Genomic DNA, 13,258 nt, shown 5'->3' with positions numbered 1-13,258 from the left:
AATATTTGGAGCTTATGTGTGTGTAGATAATCATTCTTACTGACTTAATTTGAATAGCATTTCCCTGAGTTTGTCCTTCTGAAATCTCTATGTAGATAAGTATCAGCCTGATAAAGAGCTTCCAGTGGCCCAGAGGTTGGAGAGTGAGCTTGATGTATTAGATACGGATATCCTTCTGGAAGAAGCCCCATTTGTTCTAGACCAAAGTGCAAGCTTCAAAGACGAGGCATTAGCCCTGGCAAAAACAAGAGCAATGAAAAAGAAGCCTGTAACTGAGAACATGCCATTTAGAAGGAAAGATACTCTTGTGCCAGCAAGACTACAGCAAGTATGAAATCATTCCTTTCTTTTGGCCCATTTATATTAATCTGACATTGTTCAAGAAGATCACACAGTCTAGCAAGTGATGGAGCCAGGATCTGAGTTCTCAGGCATTTGGATGCTAGAGTCCTTGAATCCAGCTTTCTAAGCCGATATAGTTTAGTTCTATGTTATTTTTATATTTTAGCAAAAAATAACAATTTTTAATACTGGTGGTATGGAGGGACATTCTCTTGTGTCCTGGTTCAGTAAGATCTTAACTAATTTGATACCAAGGTCCTAACTGGGCAGCCTATTTTAAAATTAAGTTTTTTTCTGCTTCTGATTTGAGGGGATTAAAATTTGATTTCTGCTAAAGATAAATGTTGATCAATAATACTTACTGAACATTAAAAGGTGTCCTATGGTGTGTACTTTCTAATATGGCTTTGGGAGCCAGGTGGGTAGTTAGAACTTGGTTCTGAAACTAGGTTATATTTTAAGCTTCCATTTAAAACTTAAGGCTCTACCAGTAGAAAACTTGCCAGAAGACCACCTCCTAATCTGAATATTTTACCCTAGTTACTGCCATTTGGTGGTGCTGTCCAAAGGCTTCAGCAGCAAACCTATGTATTGTCAGGTGGCCCCAGAAAGAGGAGATTTAGCAATTATCCCCAGTTACTGACAGATCATGGATTAGGATCAAGTCCTTTATTCCTTTCCAAACAAATTTTTATGGGGGTCATTGGGAAGTCAGGATTAAAACTGTAAGAAATCACCCTGCTGCTCTTCTTCAGAAACAGAGCTTCGTTCTCTGTGGTGTTTTAAAATAGCTTGATTCATTCCATTTAGACTTAGTATTTTAACCAAGAATGCTTTACAATTTACCTCTAAACAATGTGGACTAAAATTATTTTTGTTTAATTAGGAAAAATGTATATGTAAATATATATTTTATATATAGTTTATATATATATAAAGGTGGCAGAGCCAGGGATTCCAATTCTCTACTTCCCCATCCCCCCCATCAGGGTTGCTTCAGTGTAATTTACACCCTCTCCCAAATTTCTACCATAGTTCTTTCTACGTAGGTTTTACTGAATGGATGCATGAATAGCATAGAGACACTTGGAGTCAGTGAGTTAGAGGTTGAGACCATATGGCTTTGTAATTCATATTTATCTCTTATAGGGACTCCACAAAGCTGAAAGAAGTAGACCAAACCACCCTCATAGCAAAAACAGGTTGCAACAGAGAACCGTCTCATCCAGATTAAAAATGAACCAACAGCCTGTGAAAGACCACAGGGCTCCTTGGATACCTCCAAATCCCACATCTCCACCAGCATCTCCTAAATGGTATGTAAAAGTTTAAGGGACCATTTGGGTATGGGATTTTATTTTTCCTACACAGTTCAAAGGTGACCTATAGCTTAGAGCAAATGAGTAGCAGCCTTAATTCTTCTCATTAAGAAGAAATGCTTATTTGAGTGGGTAATACATGAGAAGCTTCTTGGTTCCTTTTTCTACCTGGCCATGGTTAGAGTAATCTCCCAAGGGCCACCCCAATACCCAGTGGACCTGTGTCATTATGTGGAGGATCATGAGCTTCCCTTCACTTTTCTCTTTCCCCAACAATTCTAGTTACCTGAGGCCAGGGACTGTGTCTTTCTTATATTTGAATGTCCAGTGCCTCGCACATGGTAGGAATTCAGTAAATCTTTGCTGAATGAATAAATATTTAAAAATAATTCTAGTTCCAAGTCAAGATAATTATGAACTATAGAACCATGCAGATTCACAAACATTATCCTTACTGCAGGGGACATTTAGGATACTGCTGACATTACTGTCTTGTCATCCTCATTCATAGTACGTGGGGAAGGAGGAGCTACCATTCCACAGGTCTAGAGAGAAGGTGGTGTCCTCCAGGAGGAGCAGGGTCTACTTAGGTGGAAATAATCTTTTGGGGCCTTGCTTAAAGACAAAGGGGGGCTTACTTGCTGTGGGACAGTAGTTCTTAAAAACTCAGTGGAAAGGACCAGGAGGTAGAACAGTAAAAGGTGGGAAACAAAAAGCAGTAATGTGGGGAGGAGAACAAGGGAGAAGGTAGGTATCTAGAGGTGGGTCTTCCTTTTGGGAGGCCATCAGAAGACAGGGGGAGCAGCCTGGGGAACCCCTCCACCTTAAGATGACAAATGATTCTGAATGAATGGTTATGCTTATCCCCGTTAACCCTCATTTTAAAGTTGAGGAAATAATGTTTAGAGAATTTAATGTCTTGCTCTTCACGTAACAGAGCTCAGACTAAAATCAGGTCTTCTGATTTTGTAATGTGCTTTTTTGTTTTTATTACTCTGTTCTGATCTCTGCATTTTTATATATAAGTATTACTACAGAGATGTGAATTCAGTTGGTGAGCTCATAAAAACATCAATTGGTTGAAGTTTGTATTGCAAACCAAATACACAGTGATTGTACGCGTGGTGGGTGGAAGAAGAGGGTGGATATGGCTTCTAGGCTGTGAGTGCTATGTTTGGCCTTATAAAGGTGCAGAGTTGTCTTGTAATATGGAATATATTTGTGACCCAAATCTTTACATTATAACAGCATTTTGTTAAAGTTCACCCAGTATTCTGTCATTGACAATTGTTTTTTCATTTAAAATAGTGCTTGCTTCTTTGAAGTGAAAGAGAACTTCTCTTCTTTGACACTGAACCTGAGTGCTGGAGGGACCTCACTCTTCTTCATGTTTAGCTTCCGATTTAGGGCCCCATGCTATAGATCACCATTAATTTAGTGCTCTTGTCTTCTCTGAGCTGGCAGCTTTGGATGAATCATGGGAAATGGAGTGAATAGTTACAAAGGTATACTTTTCCATTTTTTGCAGTGCTGCATGGCTGAAGGTGAAATCTAGCCCCAGAGATGCTACAAAAGAAGTCTCTCTCCAGCAAGAAGATACTCAAGAGGAAGGTCAATTGAGAAGTGCTGCTGAGCATGAAGCAGCCAGGTTTGTGCTGGTATTTTTCAAATCTTTGAAAATTAAAGGGCTTTTTCTACATAGACTCTAAAGTGCACCCTTCTCTTTCCTATGTATAAAAAGTTGCTTATTTGCAATGTAGGTTACTAAACTTTTCTGCCAATCTATACAGCTTACAGCAAGCCCCCCTTTTATTTCTTCTTATTTCATTCATTTGAAAATTATATGTCAGTAGTGTATCAGTTGCTAGTTTTGTATATTGCACAGTTGCGAACTCTATGGAGACTTTTAGAAAAAGGGCAAATAAGACATAATCCCAGCCCTTGCGTATTTATAGTCAGTAGAAAAGATATGTAATTAACTATAATTTAAGATACAACCTGCTATGTACTCTAGGAACTGAAGGGTTAAGAACTGAGAGAGTTTAGAAGGGGGAGGAGTTACTTCTTGTTGCAGAGATCTAGGCTTCCTGGAGGGAGATGGAAATTAAACTAAGACTTGAAGAATAGGCAGGATTTAAATAAGGGGGAATGGAGTGAGAACATTCCATAGGAAGAGAGTAGTGAAAATAGGTTGCTCTGCATTTGTTTGTCTGAAATTATTCTTGCAATTAAGGGAAAGCAAAAATGCAAGTGAGCCATTAAATAATTTGATAATATTCACATTTCTTTAGCCAAAAGAATCAAAGCCCTTTCACATATAATAAAGTTGTTCAGACTTAGCTTTCCCTTTTGTGTTTATGTGACTTCATTATGCCTGTATGGCTCTCCTGGGGGCCCATTTCTTTGTCTAAACTTGAAGGTACAGCAAGGGCTTTGTCTTAGTCAAACAGGAAATCCTAAGTACAGTGATGGCTAGTTTTCTTGAGAACATTTGTAGGCAGTTTCTTGTTGCTCTACGTTCTAATGCGGAGTGCTTTTGTGTGTAAATGGAAAATGACATGGAGAATTTTATGGGTACAGAGAGGTTAATGTTATTGAATCCTTGTTGGAGCCAGGGTGGGGGCGGGGGTCTAGCCTTCTGGTCTGTTTCTGTGATGACACCCTGGAGGGTTGAGGCAGAATTGGTTTGACTTGTTTGTACTGTCTGCTAGGCTTGCTTGGCTTGATGTTGAAACTTCCAAAAGATTAAAGGAACTAGGAGAATTAAAAGCAGAAGAAATGGACAAAATGCAAAAACACAGGTAAATATTTGTTTCTGAGGTAGACAAAAGTGTAAGCAGGCCTATTCTACATCATTTAGCTATTTTAATGACGAGTCAAGATTGTTTAGGTCTAGCCACACTTCTTGTATTTATCGGCTGTCTGCCTCTTAAAAGACTGTGATGTCACCTATGTAGCCTACACTGGAGCCAAGATTGGAGCCCAAGGGAGTCCTGACTGCTTTGGGGAGAGTTGGGGTGACTCTTTTTGCTGTCCTCTAGGCTTGACTGGCTTGATGCTGAAACTTCTAGAAGAACAAAGGAATTGAATGAACTCAAAAGTGAAGAAATGGACAGAGTCCAAAAATTGAGGTGTGTATTTCTGAGGAAGAATAGTGAATGCTTGCCTGTTCTAATTCATCTAGATAGTTTTAACAACCAGCCTGGACTGTTTGGCCTAATCTCATTACCTGAATGAGTGAATGAATGAATGAATACCTGCATGCCTACATGTATATTATACCATATTTTCACTAGGAAGTGTTTCTTTTGTGTGGAGTTTCAAGGAGAACTGAAAGAACATCTACAATTTTGGGGAAGTTCACATGAAGTTGTAATAATGCAGAGAGGAATCTTGGTTACCCTTTACCCAGTTTCCTAAATGGTAATATCTTGGGAAACTATATAGACATCGATGTAGTCATGATATATAACATTTCCATCACTACAGGGATCTCTCATTTTGCCCTTTTATAGCCACACCTACTTCTTTCCTGCCTCCATCCACTGCTTAGCTAAGTAACCCTGGGCAACCACTAATCTTTTCTCTCTGTCCATAATTTTGTTATTTCAAGAGTGTCATATAAGTGGAATCATACAGTATGTAGCTTTTGGGATTGACTTTTTTCCCTTACGTAACTCTCTGTAGATTCAGGCATGTATCAGTGGTTTAATTCCTTTTTGTTGTTGAGTAGTATTCCATGGTGTAGATACACCATAGTTTGTTTAACCATTCATTTGTTGAAGGACATCCGAGTTGTTTCCAGTTTTGGGCTATTATTAATAAAGTTTCTATAAACATTCATGTACAGGTATTTATATGAACATAAATTTTCATTTCTCTGGGATAAATGTCCAGAGTGAAATTGCTGGGTTGTATGCTAGTTGTATGACTTGGTTTTTACAAAACTGCCAGACTTTTACAGACTGTGTCTCTTTGTTCCCACCAGCAATGTTGGAGGGATCCAGTTGTTCTGCACGTTTACTAGCATTTGGTGGAATCACTACGCTTTCTTTTAGACATTGTGATAGGTGTGTAGTGGTATCTAATTGTTTCAATTTGTATTTCCTTACCAGATAATTATTTTGAACATCTTTTCATATGCTTTGGTCTTTGCTGGCATGTGGCTACAGGTATTTTTGTGGTGTTTGGCTGCAGTAGGGCAGTTATTTTTTGAAAGTATTTTCTGAAAGTTTTCCATTTTTCTAGACTGCCCCTTTCTTGGTCCTTTGGCCAGAGAGAGCAGGCTTTCAATGGTGTTTTTTTTTCTTCCTGTACCTATTAGTGTTTCTGGGTTGCTGGCTTCTTCAGTATCTAGTCTGTGTATATGAGTGAAAAAGAAAACCGGGGAACTCACCACCATGTCATTCTTTGAGTCCCAAGGTCCCTAGCTGGTCTGCCTTCTCTCTACCTTTCTGAGTCCTTTTATGCTTGTTTATATTTAATGTCCAGGGTTCTTAGTTCTACTTAACAGGAAGAATAGGAAAAAGTACATTTATTCCACCTCTCTAGAAGTAGAAGTCTAAGCAGAATTTTTAAAACATTATTTTGTTGTCTTGTTTCCAGTGAGAAATCTGAATCCTGCTGTTTGCTCCTTCTCTAGAAGCTTATAGACCCCTCTTTCTTCCCAGTGTTCTGATATTTCATAGTGACGGGACATGGTGTGGGTGTACTTTCATTCATCAGACCTTTTCAGTCTGGCAATATTGTCACTTCTTGCTGTGTGACGGAGACTCAAAGATTACTCAGAGACCAAATATTAAGAGCAATGAGAAGCCCAAAGAACTGCACCTAGAAAACTCACTCAAGAAGGGAGAAACAAGACGCAGCCCCGAATTGTATTTGCTTCAGCTTTTATTGTAAAGACAAGGAAATACAAGAGAAAAAACAACTTAATCAATCATTTATCAAAGGATTGAAAAGAAATTGGCTATGGGGCAATCTCTGGAAAACATCTTAATGTTTTTATCTAATCTAGCAGAACATCCTTGAAGATCTTTGCTGTGCTAAGGCTTTTGCCCTGTTTTGCCTCAAATCTCTTATCTATACTAAGGGCTTTTGCCCTGTGTAAATTCCCTGGTCTTTCTCAATCTTAACATTCCTACACTCCTCCACACAATATGTTACCTTTAGTTCTGACAAATTTCTTACTTTATTTTGCACTTGTTTTCTTAACCTTTCATTTTTCTATTCTCTCTGCAACTTCTGTTCTTTGATGTTGCACTTCCTGGATTGGTCCTCTGATTTTTATCTGTTTTTTCATTTTTTTTCCCTCTCTCTTTCCCTGCTTTCCTCTCTCTCCTCCTTCTTGCCCTCAGTAGATTTCCTCAAACTTATTTAACCAGTCTATTGAGTTTGTCATTTCGGCTGCAGTGTTTTTAAATTTTAAGAGCTCTATTGTATTCTCCAAATTTCACTTAATAGTCTCCTAGTCTTCTTTTATGAATACAGTGCTATTCTCTTTCTCTCTGAGTATATTAACAATATTGGCCCCTTCCCCTGCCCCACCCCGTCCTACATAATTTCTTTCATTTCTTTCTTTTCCTTCTTCAGGTATCTGGTAATCCTGGCTACTTTCTGCTGTTTAAATGTAGGGAACTGATTACTGATTGAAAACTGAGCATGTGGGTTGGAATTAGTATCTTAGTTTTAGTGTTTTTTTTTTTAATTGTTTTTGTTGTGGTATAATTTACATATAGTAAAATACAAAGAACTTAAAGGTACAGTTCAATGAGTTTTGACAGATATGTATATCTTGGGTAACCAAAACCACAGAGGCCGCAACTTCCTGATTTCTTTCACTGTAGAGTAGTTTTGCTTGTTCTTGGACTTTATATAAATGGAATCATCAGGATCTACTCCTTTGTGTCTGGCTTCTTTTGTTCAACAAAATATTTGAGATTTATCCATGTTGTGCATATATCAGTATTGTTCTTTGCATTTTATTGCTGATTAGTATTCCATTGTATGAATATACCACATTCTATTTATCCATTCTCCTGGGAATTAACATTTGATTTATTTCCCATTTTTAGCTAGTATGAGTAAAGCTACTATAAACATTTTTACATAAGACTTTTTGTGAAATCATTCTTTCATTTCTCTTGGGTATCTACCTTGGAGTAGAGTTTCTGTGTCATAGGGTAGGCAGTTGTTTAACTTTATAAAAATGGTGAAATTTTCCAGAGTAGTTGTAACATTTTATGCTTCCATCAGCAATGTGTGGGAGTTCCTTTCCAGTTGTTCTACATCCTTGATAACATTTGGTCTTGTCAATCTTTTTAATTTCAGCCATTTGGGTGAGAATGTGGTGGCATCTTCTTGTGATTTTAATTTGCATTTCCTTGAAGACTATGTATTTGTGGGGTACAGTGTGTTGTTTCTTTTTTTCTTTTATATTTGTGTGTGTATGTATTGTTTCAATGCATGCATATACTGCACAGTGATTCAGTTAGGGTAGGTAGCATGGTTTGTACCCATTAGTCTACCGGGGCACTTTTTCTAGTATTTATTGTGAAGTGTTTTCAAATCTTTTGACCATTTTTTAAAAAAATTATTTGTTTGAGTTCTTTATATTTTCTGGATATGAGCCCCTTGCCAGAAATATGTGCAGCTAATATTTTCTCCCAGTCCTAATGGTGCGTTTTGATGACTAGAAGTTTTAAATTATGATTTAGACTGGTTTATCAGTTTTTCTTTTATGGTTAGTTCTTTTTTTGTGAACTGTCTAAGAAATCATTGCCTATGCTAAGGTCTCAGAGGTATTCTCCTGTATTTTCTTCTAAATGCTTTATAGTTTTAGCTTTTATTTTTATGTCTGTGATACATTTTGAATTAATTTTTGTGTTTGAGGTACTGATCAAAGTTCATTTTTTTCCTTATGGATGTCTGGCTACTCTAGCATCATTTGACAAAAGAATGATCAGACTTGGGCTTTACCGTAGGATCCTCTGGATGGACTGTTTGTTAAGGACCCTCATGTTGGTCTTTAGGACTTACCCTCGGGGTGAGTCAGACTGCCCAGAGAAGTTTTCTGATCTTCTGCCTGGAGGGTCAGGGTCTGGACGCTGGTGTCCTAGGAGCTGAGTTGGGGAGGAGAGCGGTGAGTCTTCTCACTCAGCATTCAGCATGCGTACATGACCCCACTTTTCAGCGTAGTACCTACAGCCTGAACTGTGATTGGCTGCCCCCGGTCAAGAGACCCTGCAGAGAATGAGCAACCTGATTTCTCTTAGAGTTGGAGTTAGGTGGTTGTCAAAAAGGGTGAAATAGGGAAAGGGACCAAGGGATTGAGCTTCTCAGACATCATTTGACTCTTGCCTTTTGTTTTTAAGCCACCCTCTCCCAGCTTATCCCCGTACCTGGTACTTCCAGTCCTGTGCCTGTTTACATCAGCAATGCAAATTGTGTAGGATCTCAGTTTTTCCCATCACTGGCTTAGAATTCAGCTTTCTTGGGTCAGCTAAGTTAATTGTCACTTCTGTCCTTTGTTTTCCAGCACCAGTTTTTTTCTCCTTTTCTTAGTGGGTTTATATCTAACTCTACTTTTTGTTTTCGTGGGGTTTTGGGAGAGAACAAAATTAGTTTCTTTTGTTCAGTCTGCTACCCTCTATAGTTGTTTAAAGACAATCATTATTTTTTTAAAGTGTACTCAGAGCCTAACATACTTCTTCATATGTTACTTAAACCCTTGTACTCACGTGGGGGCCAGGACCAGCAGTGCTGCGTCACCTGGAGATTGTTGGAAATGCAGAATCTCAGTTAGACCAACTGAATCAGAATATACATTTTAATGAGATCCCCAAGTGATTTGTATGGCCAAAAGTTAGAGAGCACTGAGGTTTTTATAATCATTTGATTTCCCTTTACCTGTGGTAGATAAGTATGCAAAATAGGATTTTATTTTTGCTTTTAATTTTAATTTTCAATTTTATTTCTAAATAGTGTTTCTGCCACTCGGTTAGCAGACAAGGTAGAGGAGGCAGTTCTGGAGCGTTTGAAACCTCTTCTGGTCAAAGCCCAGGTAATCTAGTTCATCTCATTTGCCTGCCTTTTGGAAATTCTAGAATAAAAAGAGTTGCCACAGAGGTCACACTGCCCCTTAGTAGGGCTAAGCGTCTCTTTCACAGTTGGAGGCTGCAGTGCTGATCGATCTGCATTGCATAGCATGTGCTCAGTGCTGCTGGGGCCTTTGGACACTCCCTGACCACCACACACTATTGATGTCTCCTCCACTGTGGGGAAGGGATAGAGATAAGGGGAAGAGAAGGAATTTCCCCTTTTGAGAAAGGTGAGATTTTAGTTTAGGGTATGAGTTTAGATTGCAATTTCCATTCCTAATCAAATAGATAGATTGGTGACACTAGTGTTCAATTAACTGCTTCCACTCTAATGCTGTGCTCTTTTACTTCAATGGTTCAAAATGATTGGCTCTATTTTTCCAAAGGTGAGATGTTAGGATAGCTTCTGAGCACAGATCAGTACTTTCTTTTTAAAAAGATGACCGGTAAGGGGATCTTAACCCTTGACTTGGTGGTGTCAGCACCACAATCTCCCAAGTGAGCCAACCGGCCATCCCTATATAGGGATCCAAACCCGTGGCCTTGGTCCTATCAGCACCACACTCTTCCCAAGTGAGCCACGGGCCATCCCTATATAGGGATCCAAACCCGTGGCCTTGGTGCTATCAGCACTGCACTCTCCCAAGTGAGCCATGGGCTGGCCCCCAAACCAGTACTTTCTTATGATAAAATGACATGTGGCATCACCAAGAGGTTGTGCCATCCTCCTTTAAGCAGTAAGCTGAATTCTATAGCCAGACCCTGTAGGTCCATCAGTGAATGAAGGCAATCTTGTTTGTATGGATGGATGAGACCACAGAAGAATATTATAATCTTAAATGGAATGGGTGACATTCTGGGTCCCTGAACAGGGACCTGAATGTCTGTATTTCTAGTTTAAGAAATGTTAAAATATATTAGAGTCCATAGAAATCTTGGGAATATAGAAATAGTAAGGCTCTTAGGAGATTGCATAGTCCAACCTCCTCAATTCATCATTGAGGAAACTGGAACAGAGAAGTTGAATGACTTGGTTAAAAGTACACAGCCATTCTGACAATGTTTACAAAGTCGAGGGAAGAAAAAGAGTGGAAAAACAAGATCAAAACATGACATTTTCATGAGGACAAAGTGCTTTGAAATGCTGTTAAGAGCCTAATGTAGCTAAAGCTGTGAATAGTTCCACACACAAATTATTCTGGTAACAGGATTCATTTGTACTAATTTGAGCTATTAGTTTTTATAATTCATGAATGGTATTTTTCTGTTTATTAATAGAGAGTCAATTCTTCTGTGGAAGCAAATACTCATTTGAAGGATTGTCCATCAGTAAACACAGCAACAGCCCAGTCTGCAGAGGAGGTATGTGTTGTGTGCAGTTGGCATTCTGGTATTATTATGTGATGATGTCTTCAGTTGTAAGGAAAATGATATGCAGATTACTTTGCAAACACTAGATTATCCTACTCAAGAAAGGTGAAAATTATTTTTCACATTTGGCATTTTAATTCTTACAGTGTATATTTAGCATTATGACTTAGATCAGCCTTGCAAGCAGTGCACAGAAATCTCTAGAGGCATGGGTTTTTGACAGTGGCTCTTTATGACTCCCCCTGATGACAAAATGTGGGTGCACTTTGTGGCCCTGAACGTTGATGGACTGTGGCAGAAGAATGGCCGCCCTCATTTCCTTTCATTCAGCCTGGTTTTCCTTATTATTGGTCTAATTTCCTTTATATTTAGGGCCTAATATTTATTGTTAGGCAAGCATGTTTTGAGTGCCTAATATGTGACCATATTTGGCCTACCAGAGAGGAAAGGCTGCCCAGGAAAGAAATGAAAGTATTTGAGAAAAATAAAAACATATTTTGTTGTTGTCCACCCTGAGCTCTTCCTCTGGAGGGCTTGTTTTTAATATTTGTGGGAATGTTCCTAGCCCTTGCCTAGGCTTAGGGCTGCAGCGTGGAAGGTGGAAGTTTTATCCATTTAATCTTTGTGGAGGTTGCAAAGATGTTTATTGCTTTACTTGCTCAGAGCAAGTAAAGGGCAGAGCAAGTATAAAGATTTCAGAGTTAGAAAAAGTTGGAAAGAAGCTCCACCAGCCCAATGACTTTAGGAACAGGAAGATTTTGAGAGAATGTATTCCTATTCTAATTATTAAACAGTATTATAGCTGCAGCATATTTTCATAATCTTCGTGATTGTAATTTTATTGTACAAGTATTTTGTGACAGAATATTACGTGAGGTAAGGCTTCTAAGACTGGAAGCTAAAAGCCTACTTTTGGCCTTTACAAATTCAGGTGTGCTATGGCTTGGTGTTTTGTGCAGCATAGCCACTAAATGATAAATATTTTTTTTCTAGCAAAATAATGAAACTAACATCTAATCTTTCATAACTTCAATATGAAAGGAAATGAAGTAATTGTAAATGCTGACAGTGAAATAGACATGATTGAATATTACTACAGCCTTGCATATCAGAATTATTCTATAGGCATTAAATGGTCTTTAAAACAAGTTATTGAAAGAGAAACATTGCTTTCTAGTGTTTAGAATTCCGGGGTGTTGTTAAACATCAACATTATTGCAAAGAGTTTCCTAGGCAACACCACCAAGAGTAAATGTTTATAAACAGTGAATAAAAACGAACTCATAGAAGTTTGCATGAAGTAGAATTTTTTTTTTCTCTGTTAACTTATGAAAGAGCTGTGGGGCTTTGAACACAGATTCTCAGAATTCTCATCTTTAAAATGGAAAAGACATTTTCTGTGTTTTACTTGCACTTTATAAGTAAAATACAGCTCTCAGTAGATTTACTTATGTACAAGATGGTCTCTGATATTGGGAAAAAGCTCTTGTAAGGGTACCTGTATAACATATTTGTCTGTTGCTGCTGCTATTGTCATTAACTAAACCTGCACATGAAATATATTTTTCCAAAATGTCTGAGGTGTTTTTTGTTTTCTTTTTTGCTAAAATGGAAATTTATTTAATGTAAATGCATACATTAATAAAAAAGAAAGATCTCAAATCAGCAATCACCTTTCCACCTTAAGAAAGTAGGAAATGAAGAGCAAACTAAGTCCCAACCTAGCAAAGGAAGTAAATAATAAAAATTAGAGCATAGATAAAAGAAATAGAAAATAGAAAAAAAAAAAATAGAGAAAATCAATGAAACCAAAAGTTGGTACTTTGACAATATCCACAAAATAGACAAACCTTTACCTAGATGGACTAAGAAAAAAGAGAAAAATACTAAAATCAGAAATGAAAGAGGGGTCATTACAACCAAATTTACAGAAATAAAAGGGTTATAAGAATACTGTGATAATTGTTGGTCAGCAAATTAGATCATCTAGATGAAATGAATAAATTTCTGAAAACACACCATCTACCAAGACTGAATTATGAAAAAACAGAAAGTTTGACCAGAACTATAGCTAGTAAGAAAGATGAGCGATGACCATTTTTCAGTTTCCTGATGCAGGACTCCCTT

At 37.9% G+C, this 13,258-nt stretch overlaps 1 protein-coding gene across 3 annotated transcripts in view; it reads left to right on the top strand.

Moving 5' to 3' along the window:
- The window catches only part of KIAA0753 (KIAA0753 ortholog), a 70,889-nt gene that overhangs the window by 38,565 nt on the left and 19,066 nt on the right, over positions 1 to 13,258 (top strand). For 2 of the 3 annotated variants that reach the window (XM_063111324.1, XM_063111326.1), the window contains exons 8-14: positions 96 to 328; positions 1,492 to 1,658; positions 3,190 to 3,309; positions 4,373 to 4,462; positions 4,703 to 4,792; positions 9,645 to 9,723; positions 11,039 to 11,122. In XM_063111324.1, coding sequence (XP_062967394.1) covers positions 96 to 328; positions 1,492 to 1,658; positions 3,190 to 3,309; positions 4,373 to 4,462; positions 4,703 to 4,792; positions 9,645 to 9,723; positions 11,039 to 11,122 — 863 coding nt within the window. The remainder of the gene's footprint in view (positions 1 to 95; positions 329 to 1,491; positions 1,659 to 3,189; positions 3,310 to 4,372; positions 4,463 to 4,702; positions 4,793 to 9,644; positions 9,724 to 11,038; positions 11,123 to 13,258) is intronic. The other variant, XM_063111325.1, reaches the window with a different exon arrangement.

Source organism: Cynocephalus volans, chromosome 10 (assembly GCF_027409185.1).
Source record: "Cynocephalus volans isolate mCynVol1 chromosome 10, mCynVol1.pri, whole genome shotgun sequence".
NCBI lineage: Eukaryota > Metazoa > Chordata > Mammalia > Dermoptera > Cynocephalidae > Cynocephalus > Cynocephalus volans.
This window is presented reverse-complemented; position numbering and strand designations above follow the sequence as displayed.